General features: G+C 41.8%; 3 protein-coding genes and 2 pseudogenes across 5 annotated transcripts; 2 read left to right on the top strand and 3 right to left on the bottom strand.

The window, feature by feature from the left end:
* Positions 1 to 1,071: 1,071 nt before the first annotated feature.
* On the top strand, positions 1,072 to 6,449 carry LOC311025311 (methyltransferase-like protein 27; the record flags this gene model as incomplete). Its single annotated transcript, XM_084028162.1, has 7 exons — positions 1,072 to 1,109; positions 1,639 to 1,724; positions 2,084 to 2,193; positions 3,791 to 3,919; positions 5,724 to 5,859; positions 6,000 to 6,092; positions 6,247 to 6,449. The coding sequence occupies 7 exons, from the start codon at positions 1,072 to 1,074 to the stop codon at positions 6,447 to 6,449; spliced, it is 795 nt and encodes a 264-aa protein (XP_083884288.1).
* A 3,901-nt stretch (positions 6,450 to 10,350) lies between these two features.
* On the top strand, positions 10,351 to 14,250 carry LOC311025743 (methyltransferase-like protein 27). The gene is made up of 5 exons (XM_084028832.1): positions 10,351 to 10,497; positions 10,882 to 11,010; positions 13,501 to 13,636; positions 13,777 to 13,869; positions 14,011 to 14,250. The coding sequence occupies exons 1-5, from the start codon at positions 10,366 to 10,368 to the stop codon at positions 14,211 to 14,213; spliced, it is 693 nt and encodes a 230-aa protein (XP_083884958.1). The 5' UTR covers positions 10,351 to 10,365; the 3' UTR covers positions 14,214 to 14,250.
* Positions 14,251 to 15,962: 1,712 nt separating this feature from the next.
* Positions 15,963 to 18,117, bottom strand: LOC311025736 (claudin-4 pseudogene; annotated as a pseudogene). The gene has a single exon. The product of its transcript is annotated as a claudin-4 pseudogene (transcript).
* A 1,461-nt stretch (positions 18,118 to 19,578) lies between these two features.
* On the bottom strand, positions 19,579 to 20,280 carry LOC311026048 (claudin-4 pseudogene; annotated as a pseudogene). Its single transcript has one exon. The product of its transcript is annotated as a claudin-4 pseudogene (transcript).
* An 809-nt stretch (positions 20,281 to 21,089) lies between these two features.
* LOC311026041 (claudin-4-like) lies at positions 21,090 to 22,805 on the bottom strand (the record flags this gene model as incomplete). Its single annotated transcript, XM_084029348.1, has 3 exons — positions 21,090 to 21,891; positions 22,167 to 22,409; positions 22,671 to 22,805. 3 exons carry the CDS (start codon positions 22,803 to 22,805, stop codon positions 21,280 to 21,282), a joined length of 990 nt encoding a protein of 329 aa, XP_083885474.1. The 3' UTR covers positions 21,090 to 21,279.
* Between the last annotated feature and the right edge of the window lie 295 nt (positions 22,806 to 23,100).

Raw genomic sequence — 23,100 nt, 5'->3', positions numbered from 1 at the left:
CAGAGCTCAACACGTGTTTGCGAATTAAACACATTATTTGTAAATTAAAATACTTGATGTCCCTATTTATACTATTTAGCAGAGATCAAATGTCAATTATCACAACATCCAGAAGTTTCTACAATGCACACATTTGAGGGATACCTCTTTTTTTCTTAAAAAAGTTGCATGTTTGCTGCAAACTGTTTTTTTTTTTTTCATTAATTTCACAAATAATGTGAAATGCAAAGAAAGACAGCCTATCAACAGTTAAATGCAGCTCAGGTATAAACCCGAAGCAACTGAATTTCATTGCAGAAATACTTTAGATGAGTTTCAAAACAAAACAGCAGCTATGTGTTAGAGGTTAACTGGTAGATTTTTAAAGGCTGATATAATAACGATAGTTTGGAGCAGGGAAAGGCTGACAGCCCATTAGTCAGCTAATACATATGATTGTGTTGCGTTACATATTCAAGAGAGAACTTTTGTGGGGATAAACTGTTTAGAAATGACTGCTTGATGTAAATCCAGCTGTTCCCGGGGATGTGAAGTGTTACGCCTACATTCTCTAACCCTTTAGCCAGAATAAAGTGTTAGTAAAGCGAGTTATTTTTATTTATTTATTTAAAAACAGTTACCAGTTAATGCTTCAGCTACTTCTTTGTTGACAACCTAAATTACCCATAAATACATAGTATGTATGTACAAGTATTAATTTGTATCAATATCCTCATGGAAACCATACGCCCAAACACATGTCTCAGGAAATATCAAGGTCATGTTATGTGAAGTATCAGTGGTTCTCACACTACAGGTATGCTTCTGTTAAATTTTGATGTTTCTTATATGTGTTATACAGCTAAAGGAACACCGATGTGCCCAAAGTGCGTAAAGGACATTGAAAACATATCATGTTCATTTTATGTTTACCTACGTGCCCCAATTCAATTGGGAAAAGTCACTGAATATCAAGCAAAAGAAATGATGTAAACCCTCATTTAAGAGACGTTAAACATTGAACGTGGTCAAATTGACCCTAAGGATAACAGGAGGGTTAACACCGGATGCTATCAGATTGAACTGGAGCACATGGAGAATGTCAAAGTGCCCCTCCTCACGGTGTCGAAGTACGAGTGACATTTTATGAGTCTTTAACAGTTAACAGGAGTTAATCACATACTCACAGATATTTTCAGCAAATGTGGCCTTTATTATGTGTCGGGAGCATCTACCGGCACATACCGTATCAAGTCTATGCAACATCATGCCAGTATAACACCAAGTCCGTTCAACATCAGGGATGTCAATCTGTCCATTTAGGAAGCACAAGGGATCGGGAATCATCTGCTTTGGTGCAAGAAATTGGAAGATAAGAACGGTTTGTTCAACACAAGAGAGTTCAAATAAACCACAGCCATAAGAATGTCTAGTGTTGGTCTATACTGCCTATAAAAACTATTAATCCATGTAACCAGAAAGTAATTTGATGTTCAAGTTTAGTCTTTTCTATGAATGAATTTAGAGTCTGATAAATAAATGAGTATAAAATACTGTATAATCTGCAAGAGTGAGTTTCTACCTAATATCTAGTGAGAATGCAGTTATCTGACCCCTGACAAGAGCAATCTGAAGGACCTTTGTATTGTCCTGACACAGTCGAGTAGGTGATTTGGACCAAAGAGATTCTGACTTTGAACGCATCGCTGAACCGAAAGAATCGGCGGAGTTCGTGCAATCAGAAAGTAAGAAAGTGGAGCTGGAGCCGACATTGGGCGAAGGCAGAGTACAGGATAGGTCACCAGTCTATCACTGGGATGGGCAATTTTAGAGTCATCAATTAACCTATCCCCATCCTGCATGTCTTTGGACTGTGGGAGGAACCCGGAGAGAACCCACGCTGACACGGGGAGAACATGCAAACTCCACACAGAAGGAACCCGAACCAGGGGATCGAACCCGGGACCCTCTCGCAGTGAGGCGACAGTGCTACCCACTACACCACCGTGCAGCCCCCACTTCAGTGATTTAACAAATAGTTAAAACGATTAAAAAAAGCATATTGGAATTGTTACTGTCTGTTAATTTCCTTCTTACTGTGTAGGTTTCTTCACAGCACCAGTCGTAGAGGTCTACTATCTCCAGTTCACGGTGTGTGCCAACCATAAAGCTCTCATGGAGATAACACCAGCACCTTCAGTTGCTCTACATGCAGTACTGTCTTTAAATAATAATCAACCACCTCCCAACCATCAGTGCAACCTTTAATTATTATTAAAGGTTTATTTTATAATTGCTTGAATGTTGTGTATGTATGCACACAACTACTACAGAAGAGAATAAAAAAGGTAACGGATAACATAAAGAATATTTTACAATTTACACTTACTTAGGGGGAGTTGAATGCTTTGTTGGGACGGGGGTGAGAAAATACTCCCCTGTGTTTTGTTTCATTATAGCAGCTTATATACAAGACTCATATGAGAGAGAGAGAGAGTGTGTGTAAAAGTGGGAGGCGACAAATCGTGACATCTGATATGGGAACTCCAGTAAGAGATGTCCGATTGGTAGCAAAGTCTACAGACCCTGGGGAGACTGATGTCTGTACTTACAGCAGAACTTTAACTTAACCATAACTTACATAATTAGCATTCAATTTTCTCTTTCAGCATAGAGTCAATTGGTCCATTTTGTTCAATTTGAGCAACGGCGGAAGAAAAACTGCTGAAGTCGTAAGTTCTCTTTTTATCTTTCTCTTTTTATTCTGTTATTTTATCAGTATTATCTGTAACAAACTTAATCACATGCGAAGTATGTTGAAACAAGATAGTTTTATATTGTCAAAAACAAATATCTGCTGTTCTCTGAGCAGCAAATATTCTGTAAACGTATGAAGTGATCAGTGCACACATCAGCAGCAGAGTTTGTGAAGAGAAGTGTGCAAAAAGAGTGCCCGGAATATAACTGAATATGAGATGGAAGTATAATTTTCTTTTTTCTGTATCAATTCCATTGACACTGCTAATCACCAAACAAGACTTCACCTGAGGGATAAACGGCCACACTCACCACACCTCTACAGCACATATAACCGACGTTTCAAGCTTGGGTGTGACTGTGAGCAGGACAAACTTTAGGCAAAAGAGAAGGTCATTCGCTGAGCGCTGGTCCACATCTCTGCTGACTCTACCCTATTCTGTCTATTCTGTCTTCCCTTCATTGATCATTAGATGGAAGCAATACCGTCAATGCTAAAACCGTTTGAAGACGTAAAACAAAACTACTTATTGATTCACAAAGCAAGAACGCCTGGTGAGAAATTGGCTGTCTACGACTCCTGGGCAGAAGACTATGACCAGGTGAGGTAACTTATCTGGTTCTTTTGAATAACTGATACCACGGAAAAAACGATTGCCTCATTAATGACTTTTTCTTAAAAGAATATTTAATTCATTATCTTCTCAGTGTCATCAGTTTAAACACTTACATAGGATCATCAAGATAAAACCTTAGCCATGATTTTTTTTTCCAGACTCCCAAATAAAATATAAGATCAATATTAAAATCTCATCTTGAACAGCATGATTATGATATGTTGTGCTTAATGTACTTTTATCTTAATCCTAACATGCATTTCTTTACAAACTCAAATATATGAGGGTGCCCAACCACACAAGGAATAGTACTTATTTTCTATGACTAAATTGTATGGCCCAAAAACTAGAATGTTGTGAATGTAATGTGATCAATATGTTGATTGTTGGTTGAAACTGTAAGAATGACACTGCTCTTTTATTCCTACCTTGAATAGGATTCGGTTGTTCATGGCTACGATGCAGCAGGTCATGCGGCGAAGAGCATCTCCTCCCATTTCCATGGCGACCGTGAAGCAGCCGTCGTGCTGGATGTGGCCTGCGGTACAGGACAGGTGGCAGAGAGGGTAAAATCAAAAAAAGATGCAATCAATAGAAGTGAAGAATAACTTTATTTATATAGCACCTTTAAAAACAGAAGTTTACAAAGTGCTTTAGACAGAGCAAAGCAGAGCACATAAAAATCCATAAACATCAAAAGAGCAAGAGAAACGATGAGCAAAAAAAGACAGTAGAAAGACAATAAAATACATTAATCAATAAATAAAATAAAATAAAAAAGTCAACAACAATGCGCTTTAAGAAGTGATTTAAAATAATCCACTGATTCAGCCAGCCCCAGCTCCTCGGGCAGGTCATTCCAAAGCAGAGGGGCCCTGGTGGAGAATTGAATGAAGGTGAACAGTGGAGGAAGCTCCCAAAGCATCTGTATTATGTCTAGGTTTAAGGTAGGAACATTTTGTTCAGCATAAGAGACACAATAGTGTCTTGTTTGTGACCTTGCATCGCTTGGAGAAGCAGACACTTGATAACTCAGATTAAAGGTGAGAAAAAAAAATCCCTCACAGATGGCACTGGCGCTCTCTCAGACTCACTCTGACCAGTCTCACAACAAACTTTTATTTGATTATATAGGGCTTTTCGTATGAAATTGCAATACAAGGTGCTAAACAATACAATGAAAATACAACAACACAAGGAAAATACAGCAATAAAATGAATATAAATAAAACACAAAATAAATGGTGAAGATTAAGAGAATGCAAACTGAAAAGGTACATTTTAAGCTGCACATTAACAATATGTCTAAGGCGATAGAAAGCTGTTTTAGTGAGATTCCTGATATGAGATTCAAAATTTAAATCAGGCTCTAGAAGCACGCCAAGATTGTTTGCTTGGGGCTTGGCATATTGTACAAAGGATTTTTAGTTATTGCACACCATCTCTCACTGGGCTCCGATAATTAAATCCTCTGTCTTATCTTAGTTCAATTGCAAAAAGTTATGTGACATCCAAAAGTTGATGTGATCCATACATTGAACCAGTTTATCAAGAAGGCAAATGTCATTGGGTGATAAACAAATGTACAGTTGTGTGTCATCGACATAGCTATGAAAATTAATCCTGTGTTCTCTGATATTTCCCAGTGGCAGCATATAGAGACTAAACAACACAGGTCCAAGAATAGGACCTTGAGGAACCCCACGTTATGCTAGTGTTAGCCGAGGAGTGGTCACCAAGGAAGACAAAATAGTCTCTACTAATTTAAAACTGAGCCAGAGAGGCAACTTCTGTCGTCTGTTAGTGAGGATGTGGTGGTCGACTGCATCGGAACAAGCGCTTCAGTCTAAAAGTACTAATATGGAGAGTTTCTTGTCATCCATGACTCATTTACAACGTTTACTAGAGCTGTTACGGTGCTATGGTGAGGGCGGATGCTAGATTGAAACTTCTCTGATACACAGCTAAACTTTGCATACCAGTAATCATTTAGCCATTTAAAAACGAATTTCTCAAAAATGTTACTTAAAAAGGTTTGAAATTGGCCTAAAAATATTTAGCACTAAAGGATTAGTAACAGGTTACGTTTCTTTAGGAGAGGTTTCACAATAGCAGTTTTCAGTGCCAGGGGGGGGGGGCAGTCAGCAGAGAGAGATTTACTGTGGCTAGCACTTCATCCTCTAGAGAATTATACAGTTTTGAAAAAGGTGGTCAGGATTCTGTCTGGTTAGGCAGATATATTTAAATCTGCCCTTTCCCCTCCAAACAGGTTTTAAGACATTTTCCAATGTGGAATTCCTTTTTCGTAAATCAGGTTTAAGGATACATTTTGACCTGAGTAATGTGTGTCCAATTGTGTGTGGTTTACAGCTAAAGCATAATGGATTTGGACATTTTGTGGGCATCGATGGATGCAAGGCTATGCTGGAGGAGGCCCAAAAGAAAGGACTGTACCAAGACCTCAAGGAATTCATTTTGGAGGGAAAGAAGCTACCTGTTCAAAAAGGTAGCGTATTAATGTCAAAAATTCATATTTTACTACTATTAACAATTAATAAAATTACAGTGTTTTATGAATGGATCCAGCACAAATGGAACTGCTGGTTAATCTGAAAGAACATGTGCCCTCCTCACTTCCTCCTGCAGGATCATTTGATGTGGTCGTGATATGTGGAGCACTGGGTGTGGAGCATGTTTCTATAAGCGTGGTCAGAGAATTGTGCATCGCCTGCAAACCAGGTAAAATATTGTGGTGGGGGCTTCAATCCACATTGCATGAAACATCACTGTGAATGTTTCAAACATTCTTTGGAGTTGAGGTGTTGTCTGTCCATATTGACATCTGTAACTCTTTATTCTGCACCACTGCCACACCTTCACCTGTTCCTTGTAGGCGGCTACGTTTGTATGACGTGCAGAGATAGCCCTGACAATCTGGAATACAAAGCTGGCCTGGATCGTGAGCTGAAGCAGATGGAGGAAGAGGAGCTCTGGAGTTGTGTAGCCGTCACTGAGGTGAAAAACTGGGCAAGAGGAGTGGCAGCAGAAGGAGACGACTATTCAACCGGTTATGTGTACCTCTACAAGAAACTCTAGCACAATGCACCGCAGAGTTGTGATGTTACATAATGTAAGTCAGACCAGCAAATGTAGACAATAGAATATGCAAGGAGATACAAAATACTCAAATAACTCACTCAATACTTCAAATGTCAAGTGTCGTGATTTGATGTGAATCTGATAAAAGGAACAGGCACTTCTGCCTGGTATTGCTTGTATAATCTTCAAATGCTGCTGCCTGAGAAGTTCAAAGGTGAAATGCATATGTGATGTATGATCAAGCATGCTGAAAATATGATTGTATGAACTGGGTCAATACAAATACAATTGTCAAACTAAATGCATTTGATGTACATTGTACATACCCCCCTTTTATTTGATTAAAACGCACCGGCATCTTGTAATGATCTCTAGGTTAACAACAAGGTGACAGTGTTTATGTTCTTGTGAATCATCCATCACATAATTGAGCAAAACCTAAAAGAAAAAAAAAATCTAGTGACCACAAGATGGCAGTGTTTCACAAGAGAAAGTAAAAATAGCATGAACAGCAGTCAAAGGTGTGCATTAAGTGGCTAATACTGGGGGGGGCACGGCCATGTTGCGTCCCCATGCGTGTGCTAGTGCATGAACCGTGAGCCAAAATCCACCTCTTCCAATCGTCTCTATAATATATGAAGATATGATTGTGTCTGACCGTCAGTGAGGAGAATTCAATTCAATTCTATTTTATTTATAGTGTCATATCACAACAGAAGTCAACTCAGGACACTTAACACATTGAGCAGGACTAGAATACGCTCAAAATTTCCAGAGTCAATACAATTTCAAAGTCCCAACATCACCCAGAAGGATTTTAAAGGGGACATTTTATGAAAAACAGGTTTTCTTTGGTCTCTACACCTATAAACTGGTCCTCCCTGAGCCCGTCAACTCCCAGGATGAGGAAAACAAGCAATTTCTGCATGGTCTCTGCAGCCCACCCTCTGGTAAAAAAGGTGCTCCTACAGGCTGTTCAGATTCAGCTCTTAACGTGACGTAACGATAAGGGTCTTTTGCATAAGCCGAACTCCTCTGCACGATGATAGGAGATATCAGAGAGGGGGCGTTGCGCAACACAGCGCTGACGCAGCCCAGCCAACAGCCGAGCTCAGCCTACCGACAGCGGAGAGCGAGCGCAGCGGAGAGCGAGCGCAGCCGACGGACAGTGGAGAGCGAGCGCAGCCAACCGACAGCGGAGAGCGAGCACAGCGGAGAGCGAGCCCGACCGGCAGCGGACAGATTGTATACGGTATACAGAGCTTTTAACGGCATCTGGTGATACGGTTGAAAGCACAATGGCGACGTCTTATGGTCGATACATTTACATATAGGGGGTGAGAGGTCAGGCGTATTTTCCATCACCTGAACCCCCAAAACCACTGCCTGTCTCTACCCGTTTACACGCGAACAACACTTACGCGACATGTCCCGGAGAAAGGGTCAAAAAACGTTGAACACTTTATTTTTCCAAAGTCGGAGGAGGACTGGAGGAGACGATGAGCCCGCTCGTTCACACCCAGGCCAAGGGGAGTGCATCCCCGGCGAGCCGACCAAGCCGTGGCTCGATGATGAGACAGAGCCAGAGCGAGTTAGCACGGATGTTAGCACGCCGTCAGAGCAGCCGCGATGGTAAACATCGAACTAGCGGATTTAATGCAAAATGGTTAGCGGACCCTAAATTTAGCGGATGGCTCTATAAGACCGTGTATGATATGTATGTACTATATTAAAATATTAACAATAATATGCTCACTAATTTCATGTTGGTTTAGCAAATTTTGCTATTAAATTCAGCATTAAATACGCTTCGTTTTATAGCTGTGGCTTTTTTTGTCGTCCTTAGCCTCGTTCACATACGTTGCCACTCGCCCATCTCTGAGCGACAAATGGAATGTGAATGTGTTCCAGCAGAATGTGGCCTGGACAGGCCATGCGAGGACTAGAGATGCCATGTGGGCGGATGTGTCGCAACGACCGCCAGTAGGCAACGCAAGGATCCTCAACCAGAGTCTTCATTGAAGCTCCTTGTACAACTTATAGGCAAGATGTGCTAAACGCAAATATTGGGTCTCTACACCATCGCACTAGCATTGAGATGGCAGCAAGCAAAAGTAAACAAATAATGTAAATACAGTACACTGACTAAAATGAAATATCCATTATAAAATAACAAATAGCTTTCACGTTTTTCATGTTATAGGCTTGTCAATCACTGAAGCCTTTGAGCCAGTGATTAACATGGATCACAAGGCAATAATTGGTGGGTTTAAATGCCTTTACTGGCTGCTAAAACATGACATTGCCCACCATAGAAATTATGCAGCCTTGCTTGATCTTGCCAATTACTTGGCTGTGACTCAAAATGAACAGTAGAAGAGGAAACACAGTACAGCATACTTCTTCAGCCTCTGAGTTCCCTGTTTTTACCCCTTGGCCATGTTTGCACTGTTTTATTTATTTGAATTTATTTGACTTTTAAATGTGACCAGCAATGGCTTGTTTTAAGATTCACTAGGATTAAGTTTAATTGTATTTCTTTTTTGTCTGTTAAAACCGTATTTCAAGATTGTGCCGTTTAAGTATTGTTAATAAATGGCTTACAATAACACATAATAGTCATAATTTCAAAATTCCTGTCAACTCGTTACATTTTTTTTTTTTACAAAAACACGGTGGGGGTGGGCTTCTCTAGCGGCCATACCCCGAGGCTCTGCAAGTTTTCTGTGGGAAACCCTGCTGACCCTCGTAAAAGGATCTGTCCAAACCATACGGGACCCAACAACTTCACCTGAGCCACATAGGCGAGCCAGGGCGTAAGCGGCCTCGTCTCCATAGCTCTACAAGTAGGTACATTAGCATTTAAAGGTGTAGACACAGAAACAGCCTAATCTAAGGAGAGCTCAGGGAGAGCTCAGCAGAGCTCATTTGAGCAACTTTTAGACAGCTGAAATTCAGGACCACGGATGGGTTTGTGGCAATGCATATCGAAAACAGTGTTGTTGGACCTCCGACAGCTGTGAGAAATTGATGAAAAACAGTAGGCTATAATATGTCCGCTTTAAATCAAATTCTGGATTATACAGGGAGACGGTACAGAGAAGGTAACAGAAGAAATGTGATCCCTTTTTCTAGTTTGATTCAGAACAATCCAGCCTCAAGGTAACACGTGTACTAGTTTGTTTGTTTTTTAATTGAGACAGGATGGGCCTGATACACAGGTTTCACTCTTCATGCTCAGGTCGTCTCACTGTTGGAAGAACAAGTTGCAAATCATTTCAAACTTGTTTGCTCAAGTTTGCGAAGAGAAGTATGCAAAAAGAGTGCCCAGAATATAACTGAATATGAGATGGAAGTATTTAATTTTTTTTCTATTGACATTTTTCTATTTTTCTATTCTAATTTCTATTGACACTGCTAATCACCAAACAAGACTTCACCTGAGGGATAATGGCATTTATGTACAGGACATAAACGGCATTTCAAGCTTGGGTGTGACTGGTGCCTGAACATTAAGAGCTTTGTAGGTGAGGAGAAGGACTTCAAATCAAATACTGGATTTCACAGGGAGCATTTTAAAACGAAAGGACAACTGCTGAAGTCGTAGTCAGTAAGAAGTAAGTTCTTTTTTTATTCTGTTTAACAAGATACAACAATGAAAAAAATAGCAGTGGCTGATGTACAGTTCTGTCGTAAAACATGACAATGTCAGTGTAATTTATGACATAGGTTAATTAAACATCATAAAGATGTGTTCAAATGTTGTCTTATCAAATTTGAGCTCCAAAGAGTTTACAAACAGTTTACCACAAAAGGCATTCATCAAGTCTTTCTTGTCTTTCCTCACTCACCCTCTCACTCTTCTGTGCCCACTGGTTTGTCCTCTAAATATCTTCCCTTCATTGATCACCAGATGGAAAAAGCAATAACGTCAACGCTAAGACCGTTTGAAGACGTAAAACAAAACTACTTATTGATTCACAAAGCAAGAACGGCTGGTGAAAAATTGGCTGTCTACGACTCGTGGGCAGAAAACTATGATCAGGTGAGGCAACTTATCTGGTTCTTTTGAATAACTGATACCATGGAAAAAAAACTATTTGCCTCATTAATGACTTTTTCTTAAATGAACAGCTCACCCACATTTAATTCATTATCTTCTCAAGTCTTGTCCTTGAATATGAAAACAGACGTACATTTTTTTCCAGACTTACAAGTAAAATCTAAGTATTAATATTTAAATCCCTCATACATCTTGAACAGCAAGATTAATATTTGTTGTGCTTAATGTACTTAATGTATCTTAATCCTAAACTCATAAACTAGGATGTTGTGAATGAAATGTAATCAATATGTTGAGTGTTGGTTGAAATTGTAAGAATCACACTGCTCTTCCTACTATTCCTACTGCTATCCCTACCTTGAATAGGATATGATTGTTCAAGGCTACGATGCAGCAGGTCATGCAGCGAAGAGCATCTCCTCCCATTTCCATGGCGACCGTGAAACAGCTGTCGTGCTGGATGTGGCCTGCGGTACAGGACAGGTGGCAGAGAGGGTAAAATCAAAAAAGATGCAATCAATAGAAGTGAAGAAAAAACATTCAATATCAGGGTACCATGTACATGGTACCTCTCAGATTTTGCTGAAAAGCTGTGAAAACATGCCCTATGTAACCAACGAGGGAATCTGAAGTTTCAGGTCAATATCTCAAACGGTTGGTTTGCCCGTGGCGTCCATTTTTAAATTCCAGGTGCCAAGGCCCTAATTGACACATTGGAATTTCACATTTCATTTTGTGGCATTTTTGGAGGCCCATAACTTCTGTTCTAATAGTGGTAGAAGGAAGAAAAACTGGAAACTGGTGAAGTAGTTCATTGTAGTTTGTACTTCACAATTCTGGAGGCAGAATCACCATTCCTTACGGTTTGGGTGAGAGGTGGGTCACCAAAGTCCTAAAAAATGTTGATGGCATGTGAGATTTTACACTTTTTGGGTGCACCTAGCACCACAATTAATGATCGTATTTATTCTAAACAGGATTATTTGTAATATGTGGGAAACTTGCTCTTGCCAAAATGAATTTGAAGGGTATGGTATCACTGGTGGGGGTTTTATGGGGGTCCAAAACCCCTTTTCGGCAGAGGTGACTCTTTTGGAACCCCATATTTGGACCCCCAAATGACCATGTGGGCACTTGATGATCCTTATGGGATTTATACCAGATAAAGATACATATTTGTTCTTTTAATGACATAAAACCTTTGACTGTGAAGCTCCATAATATGAATTTTATTCTTCATAATGCACCATTTTGGACATTTTTTTTCCCAGAAGTCCAGAATGTAGATCAGAGAGAATTTAGTGAGAATTAAGTGAGATTTAGGGAGAATTATCCCGGTAGTTTGTCTGCGTGAGAAATACTAGATGTGGCGTGTGAGCGTGTGAACAGGTTGAAATGCGTGTGAACAGGTTGAAATGCGTGTGAGACCTGAGAACCCTGCGTCTTGCTATTCGCAGTGAATACAGCTCAGTGAATTCACCGAGCACCTCCTGGTGACGTTAGGAATTGAGACATGACGTCGTTTCATTACCCGACGTCTTCGTGACTGCCACAACATGGACAAAAGCAGTAACAGCGGTTTACTTCAGTTGTGATGGATGAAACACTGTCGGTGTCAAACTCGCGGCGCGCAAGTAACGCAAGGCGGAAATGCTTGGAACGTACCTTTGATTTTCCTCCGTGCAGCAACACGCGCCACCCGAGTTGGTTCCTGGCTCCTACCATTCTTCTTTAGTGTTGGCGTCCTTTACGTTGCATTACTGCCCCCTTCTGGTCTCATCCGTTACCTACTTCTCCACCCCCTTCAGAGTCTTGTAATAAGTCCAGTGTCTTTCAAAAAATTAAATAGCAGCCTATTCCCTTCCACAGTGAGCCCACTATAAAGCACATCTTTGATCCTGCTTTCCACTTATAGTAGCTTCCGTAACCCAGCAAACATGACCCTTCTCTCCCTTTCATACTTCCTGTTCCACTGTCTCCTCTTCACACTGACTGCAGTGCCCAGTTACAAATTTTCCTATAATTGTGTACTTTTTAGTTTGTTTTCACCAATTCTTAATCTACTAAAAATGACTTGCTCTCTTTGGTTTGCTCCACTGTTTCTCACTCCACCTACTTTATTTTGTATTTCAAGTAAGTGTCTCCCTTTTGTTGCTCAATCCCAGTATTGTTGGCACTGTTTGATTATTTCCTTCCACACTATGCTTTCCCCTCTGATTTTGACAGGTTAATATTTATTTCTACATATTCTTTCCTGATTGCCTCCTTTGCTAGCTTATCTACTTTTTCATTTCCTAGAATTCCTGCGTGTTGGTATTTGATAGTGCTGAGACTGAGTCACTACAGATGAGTATTTTATGCAATATGACATCTTCCGCCCATTGCAATGCTAAAAGGACTGCAAGTAGCTCAACTGTATTCTTCAGTCTGATGACTGGGAGTTACCACTGCTGCCCCCGCTGCCTCCGTTAGTGGATCTGCATGGCTACTATTGGCTAAATTTTGGCTCAATTGACTAATCTTTCAAATTGTAGACCAGAGCTTTAAAGCATTTGATTTTGGTTATCGTGATACTGTCTGGTTAGGCACATGCCAGACCGATCTCATGAAGTAGCATATGTATGACACGCCAACTCGTATGCCACTATGGCGTGTTATCACTACGCACAATCGCCTTTTCGCGTGTTTATCAACGCCTAACCCTAACCCTAACCCTAAAGGGCGTATACATACACGCGGATGTGTTGGTTAGTTTCGCTCAAAACGTTCACATACACGCGGATAGCTCGAATTGCGTATAGATAACACGCCACAGGCAGTGGCGTGTATAATTACGAACAGTCATGATGCCAAGTTGCACATGCATTTAAATCTGAAGGCTTCTGTTTTTATTCCTTTTCCAATGTGGAATTCCCTTTTCTTAAATCAGGTTTAAGGATACATTTTGACCTGAGTGATGTGTGTCCAACTGTGTGTGGTTTACAGCTAAAGCATAATGGATTTGGGCATTTTGTGGGCATCGATGGATGCAAGGCTATGCTGGAGAAGGCCCAAAAGAAAGCACTGTACCAAGACCTCAAGGAATTCATTTTGGAGGGAAAGAAGCTTCCTGTTCAAAACGGTAGCGTATTAATGTCAAAAATCCATATTTTACTACTATTAACAATGAATAAAATGACAGTGTATTATTAATGGATCCAGCACAAATGGAACTGCTGGTTAACCTGAAAGAACATGTGCCCTCTTCACTTCCTCCTGCAGGATCATTTGATGTGGTTGTGATATGTGGAGCGCTGGGTGTGGAGAATGTTTCTATAAGCGTGGTCAGAGAGCTGTGCATCGCCTGCAAACCAGGTAGAATATTGTGGTGGGGGCTTCAATCCACATTGGGTGAAACATCACTGCATTCTTTGGAGTTGAGGTGTTGTCTGTCCATATTGACATCTGTAACTCTTTATTCTGCACCACTGCCACACCTTCACCTGTTCCTTGTAGGCGGCTACGTTTGTATGACGTGCAGAGATAGCCCTGATAATCTGGAATACAAAGCTGGCCTGGAGCGTGAGCTGAAGCAGATGGAGGAAGAGGAGCTCTGGAGTTGTGTAGCCGTCACTGAGGTGAAAAACTGGGCAAGAGGAGTGGCAGCAGAAGGAGACGACTATTCAACCGGTTATGTGTACCTCTACAAGAAACTCTAGCACAATGCACCGCAGAGTTGTGACGTTACATATACAATTACAATGCAAATACAATTGTCAAACTAAATGCATTTGATGTATATTGTAATTTCCATTGTATCATTGTAAAATGATTTTATTAAAAACCTATTGGCTGGTGAAGTGTGGCATCTTGTAATGATCACAACATCTTTGTGTTCAGAAAAGGGCTATATAAATTAAATGTATTATTATTATTATTATTATTATTATTATTATTATTATTATTATTATTATTGAAATTATTATTATTTTATGATTATTAATGATCTCATAGTTAACAAGACAAGGTGACAGTGTTTATGTTCTTCTGAATCATCCATCACATAACTAAGCAAAACACAGAACATGTGTTTTGTCCAAAAAGCTGAAACTGATGTCTGCTTCCAGAGGACTCACAACAAATGCTCCGTCTAAATGAAATTCCCATCCCATGCACAATAGTCCATTTAATTGTCAAAATCTGTCAAGCTCATATACCATGAATATCATTATACCTATGGAATATTTTTGTAACATCCACTAAACAGGAACAACAGGAACTGGTCTGGTAAATAACGAACGGGGGCAACTTCCTACTGAAGGAAGAGGAAGAGGAGAAAGGACCCATGATGGTCAGGGGAACACAGTTATTTTACATAAATAAAAATACAATCACAATTTCCATGGAAATGTGAGTGCAATGTGCAATACTGTAAACAAAATAGTGTACTGTTGAAATCAGCACCTGGATACTAGTCAATTTGATACACAACAACAAAAAAACATTTTAGTACAATTGACATTCAGGGGCATTTTAGGAAATAGGACACATTTCCAGGCTCTACTGTCATCCTGAAAAAAAAACACCTAAACATACAAAAGGAACAATGCAAAAGGAACTTTTCAATGTGAGGGCAGTGACTTTTTATATGAGACAATAACTTTGTTTTGAAGCATGAGTTAAATGTTTTAAGTGTGTTATGATGTTTTGCGGGTGAGTTATGGTGTTGTGATGGAATTGAGCCAAAGCAATTGAGAAAAACTGTAAAACATCAGCTGGTATTATGTGGACAGACAGATAGATGGATGTTTATTTTGATCAGAATTAGCACTACTAACCTTGAGGTGGCAGTGTTTCACAATTTGGAATAAAAATGAACAACAGTCAAATGTTTGCATTAAGTGGCCTATACCGGTGGGTCAGTCATGCTGTACCATGGATGTATAAAGAGAACTGGATACAGCGTGAGGGGGCGGGATTCGTCTTTTTGGCCCCTACGGTGCCACGGGAGGGACCCAGAAGTTGTAAAATTTGCTCCGAGGCCTGGCTCTCTTACTCAGGGCTTTTGTTATGCAGCCAAACATTGTTCATCCCACAGAACTTCCTGTTGTTTTATTTTTATTTTCTAATTGCTATAGTTTCTGCCTTATATGTGAGATCCTGCATCCTTTAACCAAAAGTCCTCGCTTTACAAAGTCACACATGTGACACATATTCAAATAAAGATGATTCACTGGAACTGAGTTTGAACCGTCTGCAAACAAAGTGTGCCTCCCTCCTCTGATCCTGCACGCCTAGTGAACACACTCTCTGTCAAACCAGTTTGTCCTGTAGATATGAATAGCCTTGCCTGGAGGAAGACTGAATGTCCACGGCGATGCTGTATACTTTCAATGAAAGGCTCTTTTCAGCTCATATGTGATGTGTTAGCAAGTTGTTAACATTTACAACAGTGACAAAGATCAATTAAATTCAGGTAATTTATTGAAAAGTGAACGTACAAATGTCTGTCAATAAACATAAAATAACATTTCACAGATATGATAACGGCAAAATCTAAAAAGCATAACTATTTATTTGCAACAGGTGGAGTTTTTCATTGCTGAAGATCTCAACGAATATAGTTGTATTAAAAAATGCACTGGTATCCATTTAAAGTAGGCTGCTTCATTATGTTGCTGTACGTCCAGCAGAAACAATCAAGCTAAACATGCTGAGGTCAAATTCGTAATGGGGACAAATTCATCGTCATTCAGTGCATTTAATTAATGAGAAAATGTTGATACAAATGTAATGCTCCACAAAATGTCAAACTTAATGCAAACAATGTTTTTCTATATCAGGAGACAACATTAGCATACTTCACTTGCACCGGAATTCAGCTTGTTACAGTATAAGTTCACTTTTAGTGCACATAACATATTCAGTAGTCGAGACCTTTTCCCCGTCAGTCCTTTTATCAAAGCAACATGGTGGCATATAAAGACAAGTATACTAAAAAACAATGAGCTAGGTTGTATCTGTCATAAAATAAGTAAACTACTACTGCTAAATGACCTCTTAGTATGTAAAACTTCTGTATTGTGTGTAAACAAAGTGCGTATGTGTGTGTGTGTGTGTGTGTGTGTGTGTGTGTGTGTGTGTGTGTGTGTGTGTGTGTGTGTGTGTGTGTGTGTGTGTGTGTGCCCATACTATAGGTATGTTCTTGCTGGATTTGAGGACACCTCCTCATTTTCACTCTCAGCTGATAAATTCTCTTCTTTTTCCGCTAGTTTCAGCTGAGACTTTGTAGACGGTGCCTCACTGTTTTCAGACTTTGTCGACTCTGGTCTTTTCATCTGAGACTTTGTAGACGGTGCCTCACTGTTTTCAGACTTTGTCGACTCTGGTCTTTTCATCTGAGACTTTGTTGATGGTGCCCATGATCTTTCTGACTCCAGCCTTGAGTCCTGCTCAGACCAGGGGGGCTTTGTTGATGTGTTGTAACTTTGTGGTCTGGGAAACGCTGCTCCGACAGGCTGAGATGTTGCTGGTGGTACTCTGCTGCGTTGAGAACCTACCTGGCTGGACCCGTTGGAGGAGCGGACCACCAGGTAGCGGACAGAAGGGTTCTTGTCCACATCGTGGGCCTTGAGGGGGCATGCTGAGCTGATGAACAAGCCCCCTCCCAGAATAAGCAGGATGGACGCTCCCCAGCCGATGTAGAGGCAGGCTCCAATCTCTCTCCGCTGCGCATCGATGGAGGCACTGTAGAACTTCCTCACCACGGAGCCGGCCGCCCACGACGTGGGAATCAAACACAGAAGCCCCGTAACAATCAAAACGGCCCCTGCTGCAACAGCCACCTTGCCCTTGACTGCACCTCCTTCTCCATCCAAAAAGCGAGTGCACTTCCCTCCAATGAAGGCCAGAATGAGTCCTGCGCCGCCCGTGACGATGGCGAGGACGATCAGAGCCCTGGCCGCCTGCAGGTCTGCGCTGAGAGCGAGGAGAGACTCATAAGGTTTACACTGGATCTGCCCCGTGCTCTGGACCACGCAGGTCATCCAGATGCCCTCCCAGATGGTCTGGGAGGTGACGATGGTGCTTCCCACGAAGGCCGTGACACGCCACATGGGCAGTATGCAGCTGATGATGGCCCCTGCCCAACCCAGCAGGCACAGGGCGCTGGCCAGCATCTGCATCCCTGTAGAGGCCATAACGTAGAGGTGCTGGGAAGATTCCTGAAGGTGCTCAACAAATCCTCACTGACCTGTTGAAAAGTGCTGTAATGCTTTATTCTTTTCTGCGTAGCTTCTATTGCTTTCACTCCTGGTGGCTCTTCTCCTCCCGTTGTATCTGCCTGGTACCTTTCTGGGAGCCTCCCTCAACGTGTGATGTTGCCATTCTCATACGAATCCATATTTGTGTGTTTCTTCAGCAATGTTTTTCTTGCCACAGTTGCAATGTTGTAAAGTGTCTTTTTTCGAGGAATGCAGAGCCGTGTCTGACTCTTTCAGGTGTCCTTCCAGCCTCCAGTAGCTTGACTCCGGGTGTGTCTCTGTTCAGCCGCGCTTCATTTGTTTACAGCATACTTTGCCTTTGTCCCGCCTCCTTTGTATCTCTAACTGCTGTCCTCTTCTCCCCCTGTCTCTCTCCCCGCCCCCCCCTCTCTCTTTATTTCTCTACCTGTTCTTCCTCTCCCGTCACCTGAGCGGCTGCCTGTGTGCTTCTGGACAGGTGTGGATGCGCCACAACTACTCTATAGGGAAGAAAAGGGGGAGGAGGTCGACAGAAGAACAGAGAGAGAGAGAGAGAGAGAGAGAGAGGTAGCTGTGAAACCGTGATGTCATCTAGTCCCTCCCTTATCATCTTTGCCTGACGAGATTATTTTGGTAACGATAAGCTTTGAATGAAGCAGAATGAAATTATCGTTAGGCGCCACATCATTTTGTTTGTGCCCGAAATCACATTTGATTTCATTCAAAAGTTAATTCTTCTTTGAGGTCAGTGTGCGTGTCCCTGTGTGTGTGTGTGTGTGTGTGTGTGTGTGTGTGTGTCCACATCCTCTGGCAACGCTTTTGAGCATGTGAATAAAGGGCACATGCAGAACGTATGTGACGAACCCTAAAGAGAAAGACGTGTAACACCATCTCCTGGGAGGAAACTAGTTTCATTCTAGCAGCAGTAATTGGGCAGAAAAACCTGTTTGACACATGCTAAACTACTCTCCTCACACACACACACACACATTCACACAGACACACACACACATTCACACAGACACACACACACACACACACACACACTACTTAACCTTCTAATCGGCTCAAAATAATCTTTAATCTTTGTGTCCTTATAAAGTTCAGAGGGATACTTTTATTTATATCCATTTATATTTCGTTTTCACAGAAGTCTATTCTCGTGTTTAAAGGGCACGAAACTTGTTTCCTTAGATTAAGGTTTAGTTTTTTACAGGATAAAAAGAGGGAAAACTATACATAAATATTCAAACTCAAAACGTACACCCAATCATCAGTCTTTGTTGATTTAGCAGCGTTTCTTTGGCAGGAAGCGCACGTTGTCACACAACCTGTTCATAAGAATTCTTTCATGTACTTGAAAAACCAGATCTGCGTTTCAGCGAGTTCTTCTGGCACACATCTTCACTGTAACTGTTGTTGAGCAGTGACGAGATAGAAAAGGACCAAAGACACAAACACATGTCGGACAAATGACTTGAAAATCTGATTACAGTTCTACTCAAACACCTAATCAGTCACAATATCATCAATATTCTAGTTTGATAAAGAAGAAGACGCAAAACTGTAATCAAGCAGGAACATTTTAATAAATATTCAATGTGTTTCATAGCATTCATGCTCTGAATCTCACACATCATAAAAAGACATGATGTGTGACTGTGTGGGATTTAAAAAAAACAGCATACAAGAATAAATGGTCCAAAGTACAAAAACATTGTATATACACATACAGATAATCTATATACTTCAATCACATTATAGTCATTATAAATGGTGGTCTTCATGGGAGAAACAGAATTTTCATAAACTCTTTGTCTCTTTCCGACAGACACAAATCCCACTTCCCACTGAACATCTACACATAGTCCTTGCTTTGCACCGAACGAGCCTTGGCATACTTCACATCATAGTTGGCCTCGTCTCTGGGGGGACAGGAGCTGCAGAGGAGGCCCCCACCCAGGAACAGCAGCCCCGCGGAGCCCCAGCCGATGTAGAGCGAGGCCCCCAGCTCCCTCCTCTGAGCGTTGGTCATGATGGGGTTGTAGAAATCACGGATGATGGTGTTGGCGGTCCAGCAGACGGGAATGAGCACCAAGACGCCTGCGATGATGAAGATGATACCAGAAGCGACGGCCACTTTGCTCTTTTGCCTCTCCTCCTCCACAAAGTTGGTGCACTTGCCCCCGACAATGCCGAGAAGGACCCCGAAGATCCCCGCGACGATGGCGATCACCACCAGTGCTCTGGCAGCCTGCAGGTCTTGAGGTAAGGCCAGGAGAGAGTCGTAGATTTTGCACTGCATCTGGCCCGTACTCTGGGTGACGCAGTTCATCCAAATCCCCTCCCAGATCACCTGAGAAGTGACGATGTTGGCACCGATGAAGGCTGTGACTTTCCAGGTGGGGAGAGCGCAGATGACGATGCTCCCCAGAAAGCCGATGATGGCCAGGGTCAAACCCAGAATCTGTCTTCCAGCTGACACCATCCTGAAGCTCTGTTGGTCTCCTGAAGGAAGTAAGAGTGCGTGTTGCAGAGAGCTGGAGTGATTTACCTGCGAGTTAGACAACCGTATTGGTCGAGGTGGGTTTTTTGCCCACGTAGAGGAGAAGCTGACGGTGGCTGCCCCACTTTCAGGTTTTGTTGTTAAGGGAGAATTCAGAGGAGGAGTTTGCAGCCTCTCACCTGAAACTCGTTTGTGAAGAAATCTCACCTGACCAGATTGCTCCTCACACAGAGGCCCCTAAAAGGTCGGCTGAAATACAGCACACAGGCAAACGCTGTTTCTGATCAACACACAGGTACATTTAAAGCACATTTTAAATTAGTCATGAAGAAGATACCAAGTGATCAACACTTGGTAACATCAGTTTTAGTGTGTTTCTGCATAACTTTGACTTATTTCACATTAAATTAAACTGTTTTTCACACCTGCCAGGCCCTCCAATTGTTAATTATTTCTCAAGTCATTTTATTCATGTAACCTTTAAATACAAAATCACTCCTTAAAATCCACCCAAAAATGATTTTTTAGAGATTATTTGGAACAGTTATTCACAATGATAATGCTCAGGTATTATCCATTGATCAATTGTTTTTAAATGGCTCTGAATGACTTCCTGAACGACCTCACTGCCTATCGATACTCGACGACGGTAATGAGATGTGCATGTTTGAATGCTCACATGACAACTTCCCTGCAGGCAAATCCCCTCCGCTGTCTTAATTCTTTCTTTGGCGGGATCAATACATCTGTGGTTACAATGATTAAACATTTATTAGGAACTCATGTTGTGCAGGCAAACACTGTTCAAACCCAGAAAACTATTTCACATGTAGTTTCCAAATATTTACCATATATATACCAATATATTTTTAGTAGTTATATATTGATGGTGCAGCCATAAAATAAAGTCTTAGGACTGAGCATTTTACATCATTAACTTCAGTGAAGAACTGGAACAAAATGTTACTGCGGGGACGCATGATTATTGTGTTTAGTCATTCTCAGCACTTTGATCCATGCCGCTCCATCCATCCAGATTTAGGCCGCATTGTAATAATATTCACTGGCCATCGTTGTTGCTCTGCTGGGAATGTCACGCACCAGATTTGGCTTCATTCCCATGAATAAGCCCTTCCCCTTGTCTGGTGTCCCTGATCTGTTTGACGGATTACGGCCAAACGTCCCCTGCTCCGATCCTGGATGTGTCCCCTGAGGCTGATTATACAGCGCTCCCTGAGCTTTATTCAGGGAGTTATGCTCGTGGACTTGGGCGACATGCTCCACCATGCTGCTTGGCGTACGCCGGTCAAACACCCTCGAGGTGTTCGGGCCCGTGACATCAGGTGTCATAGGGGCCATGCGGTAGGTGGTGTCGCTGTATTGAGGGCTGGTGCTGTACGGCATGTAGGGGTAGGCAGTAGGTGGGGTTCTCTCCTTCTCCCCACACACGAAGCAGATCATGGCGCCGCCGAGCAGAAGCAGCATAGCGGAGGCCCAGCCGATGTAGACGGAGGAGCCCACCTCTCTCTTCAGGGACGCCGCCACAAAGGGGTCGTTGTAGAGCGAGATGGTTGTTGCTGCGGACCAGCTGACTGAAACCAGGATCAGGATGCCAGCTAGGACACTCAGAGCTCCACCCAGCAGACACACCTGGAGACACATTTTAATGCGGGATTTCCACCATCAAATCGGAATCTGTATGATTGGCAAACTTGCATTATTACTTGATTTTGAGTCTTTGTTTTATGTGTGAAAACACATTCTTTATATCACAAATGAACTAAAATAGAGGATAAACAGCCTACAGCTCATTCTCACCCTCCATTTTTTTTGTTTTGAAGACATTTTAGGATTAAACACTGAACTTAGATTGCATAAACTGAACCAAACACTCAGTCTTCATGAAATGGTTACAACTTCATCACCTTTTTTGTGGAGGAGCTGCTGGTCGGAGGCTCTAGGGGATCAGGAGGAGCGCCACTACAGTTGACTACGCCTCCTCCTCCGAGGGTGACAATGAAGCCCAGGAGGCCGGCGAGGATGGAGATCAATGAGAGGGCACGTCCCGCCTGGATGTCAGTAGTCAAAGTGATGGATGTTGTGTGTTTCGTGCACTGCATCTGACCTGTGGCCTGCATAACACAGTGTAACCACAGACCATCCCAAACCTAAGAAGGAGACAGAGGGAACCTCCTGAGAGATTAAAAAAAACTGGACAAGATTCTCAGTATGTCACAATGTAGGTGAAGTAGTCCATAAACTCTGAGTTCCTGTGTTTTCTTTTGGTATTTTAAGTTATTTTTTTTGATCATTTTACTATTTTTTTTTTGTTGAAGTGAGGAAACTAAGTCATTGTAATGTGAAATGCTCAATAAAGGAAATGTGTAAATATAATTAAATTAATTTCTCTGTAATGTATTTCGACTTACCGATTGAGCCGTCACAATATTTGCTCCCACAAAAGACGTCTCGCGCCACATTGGCAGTCCACATGTCACACACACTCCAAAAACACCTATCAGAACCAGTGTAATCCCCCCGATCAGCCTGCCCTGTCCTCCCATTTAAAAAAAAAATATTCAGTTATGCTGGAATAGACTAAAACCAAAATATAATTCACCAAAAACATCCACTGTGCATTTCTCTCGTCTTGTGTCTGCTGAAATAGAGAGTAAGCTGCTGTCATCAGCTGTTATGTTCTACGGTCAGATGACACAAAGATCAACAGAAATATGCTAACAGGGTCCACAGACCAGCAACGTGTGAGCTTTCTGTAAATATAGAGCGAGTATTTCAACACACCTCTCAGCTAGACCCCAATCAAGTTTTTCAGGCTTTTATTCACACTGAAGTGGCTGG

This window comes from Eutrigla gurnardus (genome assembly GCF_963514095.1).
Source record: "Eutrigla gurnardus genome assembly, chromosome: 15".
Lineage (NCBI taxonomy): Eukaryota > Metazoa > Chordata > Actinopteri > Perciformes > Triglidae > Eutrigla > Eutrigla gurnardus.
The sequence above is the reverse complement of the archived record's forward strand: the minus strand, read 5'-3'. Positions and strand labels throughout refer to the sequence as shown.